At 45.4% G+C, this 20,535-nt stretch overlaps 1 protein-coding gene across 1 annotated transcript in view; it reads left to right on the top strand.

Annotated features, from left to right (window-relative positions):
* NHERF4 (NHERF family PDZ scaffold protein 4) overlaps nucleotides 1-20,535 on the top strand; it is a 60,915-nt gene that overhangs the window by 18,878 nt on the left and 21,502 nt on the right. Inside the window, exon 2 of the mRNA XM_069614374.1 lies at nucleotides 555-582. Within this exon, the coding sequence (XP_069470475.1) occupies nucleotides 555-582 (28 nt within the window). The remainder of the gene's footprint in view (nucleotides 1-554; nucleotides 583-20,535) is intronic.

Raw genomic sequence — 20,535 nt, 5'->3', positions numbered from 1 at the left:
TAACCGAGGGCTCTTCACCCCCTCCCTGTGCCCAAGCGCCCCATACTGCGCATGCACAGGGTCCGTTTATAGGTTCCCTGGTCCGCTCAGGCGAGTGAACGGGGGCGACGTGGCGGCGAGTGCCTCTGTCCACAGATTCAGCTGCCAGCCCTAGGCACCCATGTGACTGTCTCGGCCTCATCCCCAGCGCCGTTCAAGGGGCACCAGTAAAATAGCTCATCGAGTTTAGCGCTTGCTTCAGTGATGTGTATGAAATCTGCTATTGCCGGGTTGCATCGCAGCAGTGCAGGCTTAGATCTTTATGTTTCTGACGTCATTAAGTTGTGTACTACCGGGATAACGTTAGTAACACTGATCATTACAGACCTTAGAAGCGGTGGGTCTCTACCGTGAAGCGCTATATAAACATGGGATACTATATATGGCATCAATTTGTGACTGAGCATGCATGGCCTATTTCCCAGTGAGCCTAGTCTAGGGGGTCCGTCGCGCGTGAGGCATTCCCAGTATCAGGTCGGGGAACTCTGACCCTTTGTTTCTCTCTTATTTTACAGGGTTAAACGAGGACATGGAGTTACCTGAGTGAGTGTTTCCCCATTCCCCTCGCAGGGGCTTCCATTGAAGTGGGATGCGGGTATGCTAATGGTTGTTATGAGGGCTTGGGGGCCAACTGTATAGTGCCAACTAATTGATCCATTTCCATGCCCCCCGTTATCAATGTATATCAACTAATGTACAATAGGTGCTTGGGGAATTACAACTGACAATGGGTAAAAACCTGTAATCTGCAGGTAATTGTTGGGAATTTTTTCCCGTGCCATATAAAAAAATACACAGTCACTTGCAGACTAGCAGTTTTAAAACGTAAACTGTGCCATAAACATGAATTATTTACTCAATTTGTGGGATTTGACTAATTATTGTGAAGCATGAATTTCAACCAATGGGAAGCCTAGACCTGTTTATATGTAATACACAATACTCTTTGTGGAATGTTCTCAGCCTTCTGTGTGTGGGAGAGATCATCTAGTCTCCCCCTCTCTCTTACTCTCCCTCGCCCCTCTCTTGCTATGTCTCTCTCTCTTTCTCTCTCCTACTCTCCCTCGCCCTATCTGTCTCTCTCTGTCTCTCTCTGTCTCTCTCTTACTCTCCCTTGCCCCTCTCTGTCTCTGTCTCTATTTCCCTCTTACTCTCCCTCGCCCCTCTCTGTCTCTATTTCCCTCTTACTCTCCCTTGCCCCTCTCTGTCTCTGTTTCCCTCTTACTCTCCCTTGCCCCTCTCTGTCTCACTCTCTATTTCCCTCTTACTCTCCCTTGCCCCTCTCTGTCTCTGTCTCTATTTCCCTCTTACTCTCCCTTGCCTCTCTCTGTCTCTGTCTCTATTTCCCTCTTACTCTCCCTTGCCCCTCTCTGGCTTTGTTCCTCCCTCTCTCTTTCCCTCCTACTCTCCCTCGCCCTATCTGTCTCTCTCTCTCCTACTCTCCCTCGCCCTTTCTGTCTCTCTCTGTCTCTCTCTGTCTCTCTATCTCTCTTACTCTCCCTTGCCCCTCTCTGTCTCTATTTCCCTCTTACTCTCCCTCGCCCCTCTCTGTCTCTGTCTCTATTTCCCTCTTACTCTCCCTTGCCCCTCTCTGTCTCTATTTCCCTCTTACTCTCCCTTGCCCCTCTCTGTCTCTATTTCCCTTTTACTCTCCCTTGCCCCTCTCTGTCTCTGTCTCTATTTCCCTCTTACTCTCCCTCGCCCCTCTCTGTCTCTGTCTCTATTTCCCTCTTACTCTCCCTTGCCCCTCTCTGTCTCTATTTCCCTCTTACTCTCCCTTGCCCCTCTCTGTCTCTGTCTCTATTTCCCTCTTACTCTCCCTCGCCCCTCTCTGGCTATGTCCCTCTCTCTTTCTCTCTCCTACTCTCTCTCGCCCTATCTGTCTCTCTCTCCTACTCTCCCTCGCCCTATCTGTCTCTCTCTGTCTCTCTGTCTCTCTCGCTCTTACTCTCCCTTGCCCCTCTCTGTCTCTGTCTCTATTTCCCTCTTACTCTCCCTCGCCCCTCTCTGTCTCTGTCTCTATTTCCCTCTTACTCTCCCTTGCCCCTCTCTGTCTCTGTCTCTATTTTCCTCTTACTCTCCCTTGCCCCTCTCTGTCTCTGTCTCTATTTCCTTCTTACTCTCCCTTGCCCCTCTCTGTCTCTGTCTCTATTTCCCTCTTACTCTCCCTCGCCCCTCTCTGGCTATGTCCCTCTCTCTTTCTCTCTCCTACTCTCCCTCGCCCCATCTGTCTCTCTCTGTCTCTCTCTCTCTCTCTCTCTTACTCTCCCTTGCCCCTCTCTGTCTCTGTCTCTATTTCCCTCTTACTCTCCCTCGCCCCTCTCTGTCTCTGTCTCTATTTCCCTCTTACTCTCCCTTGCCTCTCTCTGTCTCTTTCTCTATTTCCCTCTTACTCTCCCTTGCCCCTCTCTGGCTATGTCCCTCTCTCTTTCTCTCCTACTCTCCCTCGCCCTATCTGTCTCTCTCTCTCCTACTCTCCCTCGCCCTATCTGTCTCTCTCTGTCTCTCTCTGTCTCTCTATCTCTCTTACTCTACCTTGCCCCTCTCTGTCTCTATTTCCCTCTTACTCTCCCTCGCCCCTCTCTGTCTCTGTCTCTATTTCCCTCTTACTCTCCCTTGCCCCTCTCTGTCTCTATTTCCCTCTTACTCTCCCTTGGCCCTCTCTGTCTCTGTCTCTATTTCCCTTTTACTCTCCCTTGCCCCTCTCTGTCTCTATTTCCCTCTTACTCTCCCTCGCCCCTCTCTGTCTCTGTCTCTATTTCCCTCTTACTCTCCCTTGCCCCTCTCTGTCTCTATTTCCCTCTTACTCTCCCTTGCCCCTCTCTGTCTCTGTCTCTATTTCCCTCTTACTTTCCCTTGCCCCTCTCTGTCTCTGTCTCTATTTCCCTCTTACTCTCCCTCGCCCCTCTCTGGCTATGTCCCTCTCTCTTTCTCTCTCCTACTCTCTCTCGCCCTATCTGTCTCTCTCTCCTACTCTGTCTGTCTCTGTCTCTATTTCTCTCTTACTCTCCCTTGCCCCTCTCTGTCTCTATTTCCCTCTTACTCTCCCTTGCCCATCTCTGTCTCTATTTCCCTCTTACTCTCCCTTGCCCCTCTCTGTCTCTGTCTCTATTTCCCTCTTACTCTCCCTTGCCCCTCTCTGTCTCTGTCTCTATTTCCCTCTTACTCTCCCTCGCCCCTCTCTGGCTATGTCCCTCTCTCTTTCTCTCTCCTACTCTCCCTCGCCCTGTCTGTCTGTCTGTCTGTCTGTCTCTCTCTCTCTCTCTCTCTCTCTCTCTCTCTCTCTCTCTCTCTTACTCTCCCTTGCCCCTCTCTGTCTCTGTCTCTATTTCCCTCTTACTCTCCCTCGCCCCTCTCTGTCTCTGTCTCTATTTCCCTCTTACTCTCCCTTGCCCCTCTCTGTCTCTATTTCCCTCTTACCCTCCCTTGCCCCTCTCTGTCTCTGTCTCTATTTCCCTCTTACTCTCCCTTGCCCCTCTCTGTCTCTGTCTCTATTTCCCTCTTATTCTCCCTTGCCCCTCTCTGGCTATGTCCCTCTCTCTTTCTCTCTCCTACTCTCCCTCGCCCTATCTGTCACTCTCTCTTACTCTCCCTTGCCCCTCTCTGTCTCTGTCTCTCTGTCTCTCTCTCTCTCTCTCTTCCTCTCCTCGCCCCACTCACTGTTGCTCTGTCTCTGTCTCTCTTTCTATTACTCTCCCTCGCCCTATCTGTCTCTATCTCCCTTACTCTCCCTTGCCCCTCACTGGCTATGTCCCTCTCTCTTTCTCTCTCCTACTCTCCCTCACCCTATCTGTCGCTCTCTGTCTCTCTCTCTCTTACTCTCCCTTGCCCCTCTCTGTCTCTGTCTCTATTTCCCTCTTACTCTCCATTCATTACCCCTCTCTGTCTCTCTCTCTCTGTCTCTGTCTCTCTCTCTTACTCTCCCTTGCCCCTCTCTGTCTCTGTCTCTCTGTCTCTCTCTCTCTCTTACTCTCCCTCGCCCCTCTCTCTGTCTCTCTTTCTCTCTTTCTATTACTCTCCCTCGCCCCTCTATCTCGCTCTGTCTCACTTACTCTCCCTTGCCTCTCTCTGTCTCTCTGTCTCTCTCTCTCTCTTACTATCCCTGGCCCCTCTCTGTCTGTCTGTTTCTCTGTCTCTGTCTCTCTCTTACTCCCCCTTGCCCGTCTCTGTCTCTGTCTCTATGTCCCTCTTACTCTCCATTGCCCCTCTCTGTCTCTCTCTCTCTGTCTCTGTCTCTCTCTCTTACTCTCCCTTGCCCCTCTCTGTCTCTGTCTCTCTGTCTCTCTCTCTCTCTCTCTCTCTCTCTCACTCTCCCTCGCCCCTCTCTCTGTCTCTCTTTCTCTCTTTCTATTACTCTCCCTCGCCCCTCTATCTCTCTCTCGTCTCCCCTACTCTCCCTTGCCTCTCTCTGTCTCTGTCTCTCTCTCTGTCTCTCTCTCTCTCTCTCTTACTTTCCCTGGCCCCTCTCTGTCTGTCTGCTTCTCTGCTCTCTCTCTTACTCTACCTCGCCCCTCTCTCTCTCCCTCGCCCCTCTCTGTCTCTCTCTCTCACGCATACTCTCCCTCGCTCCTCTCTCTTTCTCTCTTTCTATTACTCTCCCTCGCCCCTCTATCTCTCTCTGTCTCCCTTACTCTCCCTTGCCCCCCTCTCTCTCTCCCTCTCCCGTCTCTGTCTCTCTCTCATATTCTCCCTCGCCCCTCTCTCTCTCCCTCGCCCCTCTCTGTCTCTCTCTCTCTCTCTCGCATACTCTCCCTCTCTGTCTGTCTGTTTCTCTGTCTCTCTCTCTCTCTTACTCTACCTCGCCCCTCTCTATTTATTAAAGGACGGTGATCGCTGCCCCATACTTAAGATAAAACCAATGTGTATTGACTTTTCCGTAAATTCAGTATCTAATAACGTTTGACTTGGTGGACAGAGTTGGCTGAACATTTTGCAAGAAAAATATATCGCATCAAAAATGGAGTTCAAAAGTTAACAAGGGTTAAAGGGCAGTTTTCAGCCTTGCGTTCATTTTTCCATAGAGAAATTGGTGCTTCAATTGAACACCCACAGCTCGAAAACTGCTGGATACATTTGCACCAAATAAGAAACAATTTAACAAAAAACGTTGAAGAATTCCTTTTCTGGTTCGGTGTAAATACATCCAGTAATTTAAAATAAATTATCCATAGATGGGGGGTGCACCAGTCCCAACTATTCGTGTTAGGTAAGATTTTCATATTTGTGATTAATCTTCTTGACCTGTGTCAATCCCTGAACCTTTTGTTTGGACTTGGTGATTATTTTCCCTTGTGCCTAGGTGAAGGGGAATCTTTTTCCCCTCTCACCTAGCTCGTTTTTTAATGTTTTTATGGGTGACCTTTTTATGTCTCTCCATAGGGTATGGTTGGAGTTATAGTTTCCTATAACTTTTGGGCTTAGGCTGGGTTACCCCTTTGGGCTTCCCTGTTAATTTCTCTTGAATGTGCTTGGCTGAACTACTGTTCCCAAGGGGTAAAGAGGGATTTTCATCCCCTTTACATTGTATATAGTGACCCAGCACACCCCACCTTATGTGGAGGGCTGAGGTGATACAATTTGCTTACCTATAGCATTTTTGTTACAATTGCAAGTTTACTTGAATGGCTGGTGGCAATGGTTTTACCTTAGTGACTTTTTAGTCTTAATACTCGCAGGCTGTTAATTCAGCCCCGGTAATGCACAGAAGGGCCACCATTCTGCTAGAATGGCGGGTTCCTTAATTTTCACCATTTATAGGTATCCATGTTTTTTCTGAGATCTTCCCCTGCCATTCTAGGTGAGAACAACCTCAGTTAAAGTTTTGTCTTTGGGGGGATTCCTGTGTATTCCCTGCCTAAACTCCAGAGTGTCTGAGATGGTAGGAAGTGAGGGAGGAGTCTAAACTCTGAAGCCCTTTGGATTTCACCTTGTCTGAAAGGAACCAAGTCCCAGTGGAAGGAGGTAGGGGGGGGGACTGGCTGTCCTAATTGGACAGCCAGACCACCCCTTTCTGTGAACTGCAGGGAGAGATTTCAGAAGTTGCACTGTAGTTCCTGATAAATACTCTGAATCTGGCAGCAGCTGACAACTCGACCACTGGAGCTGAAACCAAAGAGTAAGATCAATACAGGACGTCTGTAGCGATTTCCAGCGACCGGAGAGCCTGCTGTGTAACCAGAGCCTGATGTAATTCTTCCTTCCAATGGACCTGGTGGTCCCGAATGAACCGACAACTACCCAGAGGCTGATGAGATCCCCTAGTCTCAAGAAGATCTGCATTGTGAGTCATCCCATGATATGCTGTGACCTTGCTGGGCTGCTAACCGCTAATACTCTGGGACCTCAAGCCTGAGTGCGGTGCACGGTCCTCAGAATTCCGAATCCATCTGAAACTTTGGTGGACTCCTGCTGGATCTCCAGAGACATGATTAAAATCCTTGAAGTCCCCTCACCAGAGTGCAGGACCAGATTAGTGAAGGTGATCCGACCAGCAATATTCATTCTTCATCTGGCTGCCAAATCCACAGAGATGTGAAAAGTCCATGAAGAATCAATCCTTTGCTGGAATCCTCCTCTGATGACTGCTGCTGCAGGTTCCCATCCAGTGTCCAGTTCTCTTGTCACCAGACCAAGAATCCAGGGACTGGGTCCTGTGCGGCTGCATCCTGAAGGCACCCACTCCGAAGCACTTCTTTGCTCCTACGGTACTGTGAGGGCTTAGGTAATACTTACCTCAAGTCTGGTGTGCATCCAGTGATGCTGAGTGGGTGATTCGTGTGGTTGGGAGTTTGCCCATACCACCTGCCCAGACCCCCTTCTAAAAAGTAGTACATGTTGGTACTGTTTCATCATTGCTTAATTGAATAAGTGTAAACGCTTAGCAATAGGATTTACATGCCATGAATAATATTGTGTCATTGGGATTTGCTTGCCCTGGTCTGCTTTATACATATCTAAAACAGTCATAGGGTTATACCTACCTTTAAGTATCTGGAGTCGGCTTTAAAAAGTATATAGGTCTTATTCCCCAGGATTAGCTGCAGCTCATCTAAACTTGTAACCCTGGGTTCTGCTTCCCTGAATTGCTTTGGTGCTATTCTAAAATAGTTTCATAAAGTTCTTACCTTAGAAACTGTATTAAAGTATACTGGGTATAACTACCTATTAGACAGCAGATAGTTATGTACCAATAGGTCAATCACTTACCTTGAAATAGTGTGTCTTTCTTAAAGTGTAATAGGGTTTTGCTTTCCCTGATTTGCTTAATGCATTCTAAAATAGTTATTGAGTGCTCATACTTATCATTGAGTAGCTTGAGGCCCCTCCAGAAAGTATACGAGTTGTTTACTAACTCTGAACTCTGTTCTAAAAAGTGATGTTGCAAGGTGTATACTTGTAACAGTGTTACTGCATGACTGACCTGGTCAACTATCCTTGAAATACTGATTGTATTCTAAAAGAATATCTAACCAGGTCTTATTCCCCAAGAATAGTATATTACTATCCTGAATGTATGACCTTAGGTTTGACTCACATCGACTTGCCTCTTGCTACTCTAACAAAGGTTATATCTTGGTTTGGATACCATAGTTATTGAGTTGGTTTTTATGATTGTGTATATATGACGTTATAGTACGTACCCAAGAATTATCTTGGTCTACTTTTATTTATTTTTTTAACTTTATTTTTTACAATAGATAGTGCCTCATTACAAGTCCGGCGGGTTGCTGCCGGACTTGCAATATTTACCTGCGCCTGGCTTGCTGGTAACACCGGGGGATTACAACCCCAGTGTTCCGGAAAGCCAGGCACCGGTAAATTGTAAATCCCCATTTCCATTTTGAGAATGGGGACCATGGAAGCAATGGCAGCGTTAATAACGGTGCTGATACTTCCAAGGAACACTGCTGACGGGTGCCATTCCATCCACCAGGTCTGACCCGGACGGGTAGGACAGCACCCGCCCACAGACTCATACTGTGCCGGTCCGGTAACAACAGTGCCAGTAGACTTACCAGGACCGTTGTTACCGGACCGGCACAGTCGTAATGAAGGCCATAGTGTTTTAGTGTTTCCTTGGACCATATGTATGCTACAATTTCTTTGTACCAAGCTACAGCCCTCTCTCCCTCCTAAGATAAGACTGATTGCTCTGTCCATGCTAACCCCATCCTCAGGTGGTACAGCCTTATACTAAGGGTGAAGCTTATGTACTGCCTCACATATGTTTTTCTTCGAAGTCTGGTAGGGCATTAGAAAAACTGTGCTAAAAATCTGCACCAAACTAAACAGAAAAAAAACCTATTGAGCAAAAGAAAAAGGGCCAGCTCTCCAACAGACTCCAGCCCACCAGACATATACAAGACTATCCTCACCCAGAAAACAACTGCGGAATACTTCCTCAACCTCTTCAACCACTCGCTAGCAACATCAACTGTACCACAAGCCTTCAAATCAGCATACATCAAGCCACTCCTTAAAGACCCATAGAGAAACACTGAAGACCTAACCAACTACCGACTGATCTCAACCATCCCATACCCGGCGAAACTGCTAGAAAGCTATGTTTACGAACAAGTCCTGGAACATGTAGAAAACAATCGGATACTAGACCAGGCACAAGCCGGCTTCAGAACCATGAGAGGAACAGAAACAGCATTGTTATAGCATGATCCAAAAACCAACACAGGCTCCAAGGTCAAATCTATCAGCAGCCTTCGACACAGTCCACCTTGAAACACTCATCAAAAGACCTGAAGATTAAGGAATCAGCAACATAGCGTTACTATGACTAAAATCCTTCATCACAGAACAAATGAAAACAACTTGGCTAACACCTTTCAACCAATCCCCCTGCACAACAACCTGCAGAGTCCCACAAGGCCCACCCCTCTCATCACTACTATTGAACATCTACATGAACCCTCATCAACCTCATCAAAAGACACAGCGTCACCTGCCAGAATTACACAGATGACCCACAGATCCTCTACAGAATCAATGCTAGCGAAGAAGAAAAACGAACCCTTACCAAGGTTCTCACAGAAATAAACCATTGAATGAGTACCAGCAGCCTCAAACTCGACCCTGACAAAACAAAATCATGATCGCGCCAAATGATCAGTTGAACCATCACCACATTCCGGGGCCTACTGCATTGGGAAACCCACCAGAATCATCCACCAAAGTGGTCAGAAATATTGGAATATTAATGGACAAGGACCTAACACTCAAACCGCAAGTCAACGCAGTAGTAATGAAATGCGTTTTCGACCTACACACAATCAAGCGATACTTCCCTTCTTCACCTTCCCACATAGAACACTTGCCGTCCTTTCTCTCGTCATGTCAAGAATAAACTACACCAAGATTATCTATCTCGAAATGCGAGAATACCTTATCAAAAATCTGCAACAAATACAGAACTAATCAGCAAGACCACGCCTCAGACTAACTAAGAGAGAAAACATCACACCAGCACTGAGAACACTACATTAGCTACCGGTCAAAGAACACATTTTCTTCAAAATGCTGTGCATAACACACAGAGCAATCCACGGCCAAGCAGCAGAATCCATACAGAGAAACATTTCCATCTACAAACCAAAACGAACCTTAAGGTCCAGGACCGACATTCACCTCAAACCTAAACCATACTGAAAGCATACATTTGGGGGAACCACATTCTCCTGAATAGCAGAAAGACTTTGGAAGTCGCTCCCAAAGGCAATATGAACAACAGAAGATCACCTAAAGTTCAAAACATTGTAAAAAACATGGCTCTTCAACTCACTGAGCTAAATCGGAAACATAATTGAAGGGAAACTGTCAGCACATCACTATAGAAACACCGAAAACAACGTAAACCTGATTAGCCAGAACAGGACCACCCAAAGAAATAAAGCATTCTACTGCAAATCACCACAGAATAATATTATCTAGACAGACCATAACTCTCTAATACTCTTCAGACTCATCTTCAAACACTGAATAAATCACACACGTATCGCTGCCGCAGAAGAAAAACAAAACAACACTGCCCACTACAGATACTCCACAACACCCAATAGGAAACTAAACCAATTGCACACAAACCACCCCATATATACTCATGCATCAAACACCACATACCCTCTACCAACAAAAAATACACCAGCACACAGTGACAGTTTTTTATCGAACTGAAGCTAGTGACAGCACATCAAAGCTCTCTTGCGCTTTTCCCTCTCTATCCCACTAGCTAAGCCCTCCCAACAACCCTTCTTTGTAAAATCCACCAGAGCTCCTGGAGACCGCGAAAATGGCAGCGGTGCACAGGATAAATCACAATAACATAACATATATATCAGATGGTGCATTGCAGCACTGAGGATTTTTGTAGATGAAAAGCACATTTTTTGGCCGAATGGAGCAATTCACATGGGAGGCCAAAAAAGAAAAGGGCTCGAAATTATATCTGGAGGAGGGAAAGAGGTGGCTTCTTTTAAAAAAAATTTTTTTTTAATTGTTTTATGGGTTAATTTAACCTTTTAACAATTTAAACAAACTTTCTAATTTTATAAAATAGGAATCATCATTTTTACAATCAGCATACATTTTTCGTTAAAATACATAATATGAAATAGCTATTATAAATCATTCAAGAACCTAAAATCGCAATTCTGCATTAAAATATAACATTCTACCGTGTATTACAAACACATATAATCACAATTCTAAACACTATTTTATCGATTAGCAAATAAAAACCATATTCAATCAATTTCATTTAATTAATAAAAGCAGTTCCTAGTATCTACTAAAATTCCATTCTCATAAATTCAATATCATATTTGTAATTCGTTCCCAAATGTGGCATAGCACAACATTTAAAATAGTACTTTGTCCAGAGTACATATGGCTCCACATTAGCCCTGTTTGGTAGTCATCAATAGGGTATTTTACATTTGAGAAAGACAAATCTTGTAATTTAATGCATTTTGTAAAAAGGTGTCTAGATGTCTCAATCTCCTCACCACACAATCTACACAGCCTATCCTCATAATTCATGTTCATCCACGCCCCAATACAGGATAATGTGGGTAGTAGCCCCAACCTCAACAGAAGGATACATCTTCTCGCCTTATGATTAACATGTTTTGTTAGATATGAACATGGTGTGTCTGGCTGGAATCCCTGTTTAACATAACACTTATATTTCCTTAGTTTCCCTAGCTTTATGATATGATATGATATTTTATTTGTATCGCGCTCATACACAAGTGTTTCAGAGCGCGACGAGGCAAGGGAGGGGAACAAGGGAGGACAAAACAGCGACCTTACTAGGCCCAGTGACATTGAGAACGTGCAAGTGCAGGGGAGAGGGGAGGGGGAACGTGCAAGGGAGAGGGGAGAGGTGGAAAGTTCTGAGCAAGGGATAAAAACAAAAACAAATGGTATTGCAGCCAGCAAGGTGGCAAGTGCAAGGTTTAAAGCACAGACAAGGGGTATCTATATAATTGCAAGTAAGGGGACTGTAGGGTTAGAGATACAAACACAAGTGCAGGAGTTCCCAGGGGCAGTGCAGGTGTGTGGCTAGGTGTGCAGGGACCTGGGCCTGAAATCAGAGGGTAATTAGGTGCACAGTGCCAGAGCAGACAGAACAGCAGCAGGGGAGAGGAAGAGCGAAGGCAGAAGCAAAGAAGAAGGTCTTGAGGTGCTTCCGGAACCGGAGATGGTTCTCCTCAAGTTTCAGAGATGTGAGGAGAAAAGGAGAGTGTTTAGTCGAAGATGACACAGAGGTTCTTAGCCTCACAGGTGGGTTCAGGAGGAGGGCCAAGGGAGACAGGCCAGAGAGTGACAGGAAAGGTGGGTGCAGGTGTGCCGATGAGGAGACTCTCAGTCTTACTGGCATTAAGGCAGAGATAATTGGCGGCACACCACTCCAGGATAGCAGACAGACATAGATGAGAGAAGGCGAAGAGGTGGCATCCGTATAACACTGAAAATTGGAGCAGAGAGCGGCCATGCAGTGGGCAGGGGGTGACAGTAATTGGTTGAACAGCCAGAGAGAGAGAGGTTAGACCACTGAGGAACAGCATAGGTAGAGAGTGAGAAAGATGAAAGGAAGGACCCAAGTTGAACCTGGGTGGGTCAATCAGAGAGGAAAGAGGTCAGCCAGGCCAGGGCCTGATCAGTGATACCCAAGTTATCACGGAGACGGTTGAGCAGGATGGCATGGTTGACAGTGTCAAAGGCAGAAGACAGATTGAGTAGGATGAGGACAGAAGGGATGTTAGAGTCAAGGTTGGAGAGCAGGTCTTCACGGATGATCAGGAGAGCAGTTTCCGTGCCTCTGGCAGCTCTAAAGCCAGACTGATGGTCATGGAGACAGCCAACAGAATCGCTGTCAAGATTAATCTGGGAGATGGCCAGCTTTTCCAGAAGTTTGCCCAGGAAAGGAGTGATGGACATCGGGCGATAGTTAGCCGGGCATGAGAGGCTGGCTGTGGGTTCTTTGAGAAGAGTGTACACAAGAGAGTGCTTCAGAGGGGAAGGGAAGGTTCCAGGGGAGACGTAGAGGTTGCAGAAGTCGACCAGAGCAGGAGTAAGGGTGTCAATGTGGTCATTGATGGTCTAGCATCTCTATTCCACACATTCACACATTTTTGTAACCTTTTTTCAATTTCTGAAATAGGCAACTCATTCTTGAATTCATAACCCATTTCTTCAAAGAATGCATTCACTTCCACCACCTATTTTCTCAGGGCATTACCCCCATCACAATTTTGTAGCATCTCTTTAAAATGTGTAAGTACAGATTCACTGTAGACATTACCACTTATCAGCCTAATAAGAAATATCCCCTTAGATATCTTACATTGTGTGGTTAGGGAGATAGTTCCCAATTCAAAGTTTATAGCTTCCATAGAGGCACTTTGAGATAATCCCAGAACTCTTCTCCATAGTTTCCCTTCAATTTTCTTAATCCATTCAGTTTCCTTTATTGTATATATTTCCAAGGCAAAGCAAATACTAGGGATCAAACACGTTTTGTAGAGTTTCAAGAACCCTTCTATTGACTACCCGCTTTTGCTTTTAATGAAATTCAAAAAAAGTAATAAATCTTCTTTCTAATTTAAATGATACGTATCTCTCAATTTGCTTTATCTTCATTGAGTCTAAGATCTGCAAGCCCAAGTATAAATAGGATCGCACAATTTCGATATTCTTCTTCCCCATCTTCCAATTCCATGCAGGCTTTTTCCTTTTCCCTGGTTGGATTGCCATAATTTTTGTTTTATGATGATTTATTATCTGACTATTTTTTCCTTGAGAACTCGCTTAATGCGTCCATACTTCGCTGTAAGTTAGTAAGATATCATCAGCGTAACCCAGCCAGGCAATTTTTTGCTTATTTATTTTACGGCGGGAAGTTATGGCAGAGATCCAAACGTGGACCCATATCAGAGACATACAAATGATATAAGGTTGGTGCTAGTGGGCAACCCTGCTTTAGGCCGAAGTTGGTATCTATTTCCTCACTCAAAAGACCCTATTTGTCCAGCCTAATTTGAACTTTAGTGTTTGTATAAAATTCTTTAAGAAAATAGAGAATCATCGCGCCCATGTTTAGCTTGACTAGCTTCAACCACAAGTTGCGATCAACCGTATCAAAGGCTCCTCTGAAATCTATGAAACATATAAACAGTCCACCATTTTTCTTCCTGACAGTCTCGCATCAAGTAAGTCATGGACCACAGATTAGATAACACCCCCATGTCTTTCCTGAATCCACTCTGTTGATTTGAGAGGAGATTGTTACTTTGTATTCACTTTTGCGTTTCTGATAACAATAATCCTGCAAATATGTTTGCACAGACATCCGTCAACCCCTTTTTGAATATAGGGTTTAATACCGACTTTCCAGCTAACTGGTATAATTCCAGTTAGGACAATATTTGTGTAAATATGTCCCTGCGTAAATGTCCAATATCACAGATCTTTTTTGTAAACAAAGTTGGGTATCCCATGTGGACCAAGTGCACTTGAAAGTTTTAGGTTAATGATTATTTTTTTCAACATAATTTTCCCAAAAGCTACTCCTCTCAGTGAATTTTCGGTAAGTCACATGGATGTCGAATAATGCGTCCCTAACATAAAGTGGCTGAATATATGAGTTCCACTCATGCTCAGTTATCCAGTTTATTTCCCTTTTCCCTCCACTCTTGTTAGTAGTGTGTTCTTTATATTTCGCCCAAAGACGTCGACAATGCGATCCTCTAAGAAAACCCTGCATGATAAACCAATTTTTAGCAAATCACATGAGGATTGAAGTGGAGATGGTGAAAGAGGACCACATGGGCAGTTGAAGAGTTTGGGGAGGGCTGGAGAACCAAATATGAGGCATATCTATTTCGTCTTACTACTGAAATGCAGTGAAATTCCTGCGTGAATCATGGGAAGGTTGTAAAATGTACAACAAAAAAAATCATTATAGGAACCGGCAGGTGAAAGGGGATAATAGGAGAGAGCCGGGGAGGTTTCAAACAGTGGAAGGGTTGTGGTGGGACCAAGATAGGAGAAGCTGCATTACTGTGGCAATGACTCCCTTGTTAATACAAGGCGGCCAGAAGGTGACTTTGGTATGTTTCCATGGGAATTGTTAGGCCACTGATATGAAACCAGGGAGCGGGGGGATTTGACTATGGTCAGTGACCCATGCTTCGTTTGTTGTATTGGAACTATATGGACAGTGGGCGGCGGAGTCTGGGTATTTAATAGTGAGAGTGATATGGGCTATAGCTGTATGCCAGTGGGTGGCTCCTCTTTTTGATTAATTAATACATCCTGGACAGTGGCCACGGCAAAAAGCCAGGGCCAGCGGGTTCTGGTTATTTATTAGTGAGGGGATTATGGGTAATGGCTGTAGGCCGTGGCCACTGTCCACGGTCAAATAACATTGCCAGTAGGCTACCACCCATCATTTTCCCATATGATTAAAATGTGTGCAGAGGCCACATTTAAAGGTTCTGGCATGGCTGGTGGAATGCGGATAGTAATTAGGCAGAGGGATGTGGGCTCCCACTGGCCATGGACCCAGCCTGTTTTATTGATTTGGTGAAATGTTGGAGAACACATAGCATAACTATACCTTTAAAATCAAGTGAAAACACTTTAGTTAAGACACAGTTAATGTGAGCCTTCATTCAGCGTCCCCCACCCCCTATTAGTCAGCCGTTGAGCACATGCATGAGATCACAGCACATATCAACAATGACAACACAAATTACATCATATTGGGACATCTACGATGATCGTCACTTTCCACATGCACCACATTTCTTGGGTTTTGGTGCAATGAATCAGATCATCTTGTAATTATAGCAGCTAGACAAAGTAAAAAGACAAAGTATCAATTCATGTAGAAATTGTGAGGAATTGTGGAATTCTGTCACTTCTCTCACGGGGAGCATTAATCTGTGAGGCTAGGGAGGGGAGCCGGCTATGCAACATTCCCCCTATGGGTGGCGGTAAGCGAGGCCTCACAGGGAGAGACTCCCCCCTTGGGGATGAGGACTCCCTTTCCGATGAGGAATTCCCTTTTCACTATCCTCAAATACCCAGTCGAACCCTATCACTTGACAGACAACCAGACTCCTCTTACATATAATATTGTAATGTAATTACAGAAGGTAAGTACCTGCCTGGGACTGTGAAGAGTAGGAACACAGGAGTGATAAAGAATATCTGTCTGTTAATCACTGAGACTAAGAAACCTAAAGTAGTCATTAAGAGTATAGACTATCCTAAGAAACTGGAAAATCCCCAGCGTTGCGTAATAAAACTGGGAGGAACAAGAGAACATCAGAACGAGACTTGGGAGTTACAAACCAGCTGGAGAATGGACATTGGTCACTATGGGGAAACGCTGCTATGCCTGGCTACAGGCAGCGTGCAAGAGGAAGTGCACGAAGTGGGAGACCTACTGGGGGAAGTCTGACCCACGGCTGTTAGTCCCAGCAGGGACATGCAAGAAGGGGTGAGGAGAAGCCCCAACACAAAGGTGCTTAAGGTAAAGCACACCAAAGCCGGACACAAGAAGGTCTGTCTGTCAGCGGAAGAAGCCGAGAGGAAGGAGAGAGAACTACGTAGTGGCCTGGGAGGACCGAGAGACACCAACCCTCTTCTCGTCGATACCACAAACCAACACGGAGGTGTGTCCAACAAAGTGGAGTGGGCGGACAGTAGAGCCGTCCTGACCGAAGAGAGCCAAATGCTGACCCAGTGACAGAGTGCCAGTACAACATAGGCAACGTGGAGAGTGAGCCTACTCATCCCAGTGGGGAACAAATCATTAAAAAGATCAATACTCACTCCAGTGAATGGCAAAGCCATAAGAAGAATGAAAATCATTCAGCGACTCATCATACTCGTCCCAGTGAATGTCAAAACCCTAGGAAGATCAAGAGTCAAATAGGGACTCAGCCTGCTCATTGGGGAGATAAATAACAATAGGAAAAAGAGTTGTTCTGAGAATATACTTGTTCATCCCAAAGGAGAAGTAAGTGCTGTGAAGAACAACACAGATTCCAAGGCTCAGTATAACCATGATATGGGAAGGCCGAAGACCATTCATAATCATATGGGTTATTGGGTGCAGCACACAGATCTCATGGGAAGAACCAGTGACCCAGAGAAGAAAATAACAGAGAGACACAGGGTGAAAGTGCCTTCAAGGATCAAGGAAAACCAAGGGAGGAATTTGACGAAACAAGGAAACCAATACAAAAGGGCATGGAAAAGCCCCTTAAAAGAGCGGAATGACCTGGTGCGAGAGATAGCGAAAGGCTATCGGTATATCCTGCATTGAGGAGGACTTTGATGAAAAGCAACCCAGGAGAAGGGAGTCATTCCCCTGGTCTTTAGTTGTGTAGCATTAGTGGTGGGGTCAACATAGGGTAGCTTTGGACGGAGGACAGAGTTTTGTTGTGGACTTCACCATTGATGACAAGCACCCTAGTTTGGTAGGTGGGGAAACCCGTAGAGCTAGGCATTTTCTTTATGATGTTGCCAATAAACCTTTTGAGAATGGCACATATTACTCTGTCTTCTCGTTCTGACCTACCACAAAATTCATTTACAGGACTGTGATAAGGTAAAGGCAATGAGGCTGCATTAGGTGACGGTGAAGGCCTTGATGCCAAAATGATCTAAAGTTTTATATCTCTACCTAAAAAGAGGAATGATATAGAAAGGTAAGAATATGAATGGCATCGCTTATGAGTGTATGGACCTTAACGTTGTTATTCCCACTCTTTGTAGACATTACTTTGTGTTACATTAACCCTAGCTCTTGAAAAAAAAGTGTATATGTATGTTGACCTCTTTTAGTCCCGAGGGTCCCAAGTGCCCCCTTCTCTCTCTCTATCTCTCAGCCTCTTTCTCTCTCTCTTCCACCCACCATCTGCCTCTCTGCCTCTGCTCTCTCTCGTGTTCTCTCTCTAACCCTCCTGCTCCCTCTCTGTCTTGTTCTATCCCTCCCCTTGCTCACTCCTCCTCTTGTCCTCACTTTAAAGAAGCCTACAAATACCCCCTTCTCTCGCAGACCTCTCTCTTACTCCCTCACTCTTATGATCTTCCTCCCACTCTGCTCTCTGTCCTCTCAGTCTGTTCTTTCTCTCCCCCTTCCTCATGCTCTTGCGCCCTCTGCAAGTCCATTCTTTATGTGTCTCTAGTCTAGTGTTGAGGCCTCACCCTCCACCTCCCATTCATGCATGTCTCTCACTGTGGCTGTTTTCTCTGTGTGTGATATTGAAAGTCCTAAACTGTACCTCTGGTGAGAGATCGAAAGACTGGTCCATTGACGTTTCATGAATGAGACTTGATCTGTGGCCTTATCTGGGATGCAACTTGGGGAGGTGTATCCAAGAGGCTCTATGCCTCTCACAATCAGGGAACCCCAAAGGCACCCGGCTTCTGGAACTAGTCACCTTGCACAGTTAGCTGCGTGTGCTCCTGTTGTTGATGGTAGTTCATGGTTTGTGCATAGCTGTAATGGGGCACAGCATTCTGTGTACCCCGCAGATGTGTAAGAAATCCTGCACCAAGATCAATACCACCCTTTGTTCCTGTGAGAGTGAACATGACCCGGATGTTGCCATATATGGTCAAGGCTTCTGATTGCCTCAGAAGAGCAACGGAGGCAGAGCCAGGGCCAGATCTGCATGGATTCTCTAATGGCGTCTGGATTCCTGGCTGGAATCCACCGCTGAGTGAATGGCCCTCATTCCAACCCAGGTGGTAAATTCCCTACTTTACCACCATGGTGTAAACTCTGTTTACACCATGGTGGATGGCAGATTTACCGCCCCATTCCAAGGTGAGTGGGGCGGTAAATCCCCAATCCCCATTTAGCCTTCCCCATTCCCATTTTTGCCCCATAGGGCATAATGGGAGTGGGGAAGGCGCTAATTACGGCACCGTAAATTACGGTGCCGTAATTAGCGCCAAGGACGCTTAGCGCCTTGGTACTTAACACCTGCTAAAAGCAGGCGTTAAGGTGGAAATCATGCGTTGGAATGAGGGCCAATGTCTGAGAAGGTACCTGGGACAGTTTGAATGGTGCAATCCCCAGAGATTGGGTGACTGTCATACATTTGAAGGATGCACCCTTCTTCATGTGAGTTGAATGTCCACTCAACTCCGGAAATCCCTACTTAACCAGACACTCAACATTCGTTCTCTGTCGAACTATGGAAGTTGTACACAGTAACGAATCTCCGTCAGAAGACAAAGCTGAACCGAAGAGCGCCGAAGAGCGCTCAGCCACAGCTCTGCCTGACTGCATCTTGCAAATAGCTTTCAGACACAAATTCTCTGCCCGTGCCCGCGGACTCTGGACATCTCGAGAGATCACAAGGAGCTGAAGAACCGGTGCTCACTTCCCATGTGCTGGTAGGAACAGCTGGGTCACGTTCCTCAAGCGCTGATCACAGCAAAATCCTGGCTGCTAATCCCTGTATGGGCACTCCATCAAGAAGGGCATGGGGGCGCACTGGATTATCAAAGCAGTAGCACCAGAACAAAAAGCAACGTGCAAGCAAAGAACCATGAATAGGCCTGATCCAGCCATTGGTACTGCAACATCTGCCTTTGGGCAAGCTGACCTCAGCAGTTCATTTCTTCTGACTCAGCACCTTCTCCAGTGGCCCTTCCACGGAACAGCTTACCTGCGGGTCTTCTTCATCACACACCGAATCATTGCAGCGCCATCAGAGACCAATAACTGCCACCATTAACTCTTGCTTTTGGCAGGACGAGAACTGTTGATGACGAAGTGTCCGCAAAATCAGAAGGTCTTCATTCTCAAGGATCCACTGCATCTGAATCCCTCCTTAGCGGCTTTGAGAGAATTCAGAGCCAGTACTGTATGTTACATTTGAAAAAAAAGAAAAGTAACATTGGGACTGTACCATTGCGCCATTGTGGGTACCACAACAGCAGGACCAGTATCTTATTCATCCAATCAGAAACTGCTTCATCTCTTCCTTTGATTTGAATGGGAGACTAACCTTTGGTTTAGAGCAGGGGTTTGCAACTTTTGGCTCTCCAGATGTTTTAAACCACAACTCTCATCAGCCCTAGCCAACATAGTCAATAGGGAGGGATCATGGGAGTCATAGTCCAAAACATCTGGAGAGCCGCAGGCTGCAGACACTGGGATTAGAGGCTATGGTTCCATAGTGCCCCCGGGATACTACCATCTGTACTCTGTGCTCGAAGGAACCATTTGACTTTGGACATGTGTCATGACACTTAACTCTGAAAAGATTCTTTCTAAACAGGCTCATTTCAAGTTTGGGGGTGTGGTAAACAATGGTGGAAGGTCATAACTACTTTTTATATAATATGCAAATTATTTAAATACCTTCACAGAGGTTTAACAGGCTCATTTCAAGTTTAGGGGTGTGGTAAACCATGGTGGATTGTCATAACTACTTTTTTTATAATCTGCACATTATTTGCATACCTTGATAGAGGTTTAAAGGGCTAATTTCTAGTTTGGAGGTGTGGTAAACAATGGTGGAGGTCATAGCTACTTTTGTTATAATCTGCACATTATTTACATACCTTCACATAGGTTTAACGGCTCATTTCAAGTTTGGGGGTGTGGTAAACAATTGTGGAAGGTCATGACTGCTTTTTTTTATAATCTGTACATTATTTGCATACCTTCACAGAGGTCTAAAGGGCTCATTTCACTTTTGAGGGTGTGGTAAACAATGGTGGAAGGTGATAACTACTATTTTTTATAATCTGCACATTATTTACATAGCTACAACAGAGGTTTAACGGGCTCATTTCAAGTTTGGGGGTGTTGTAAACAATGGTGGAAGGGCATAACTACTTTTTTATAATTTACTCATTATTAACTACTTTTTTATAATCTACTCATTATTTGTGTACCTTAACAGAGGTTTAAATGGTTCATTTCTAGTTTGGGGGTGTGGTACA

This window comes from Ambystoma mexicanum, chromosome 9 (assembly GCF_040938575.1).
Source record: "Ambystoma mexicanum isolate Mex_15411 chromosome 9, UKY_AmexF1_1, whole genome shotgun sequence".
In the NCBI taxonomy this organism is placed as follows: Eukaryota; Metazoa; Chordata; class Amphibia; order Caudata; family Ambystomatidae; genus Ambystoma; species Ambystoma mexicanum.
This window is presented reverse-complemented; position numbering and strand designations above follow the sequence as displayed.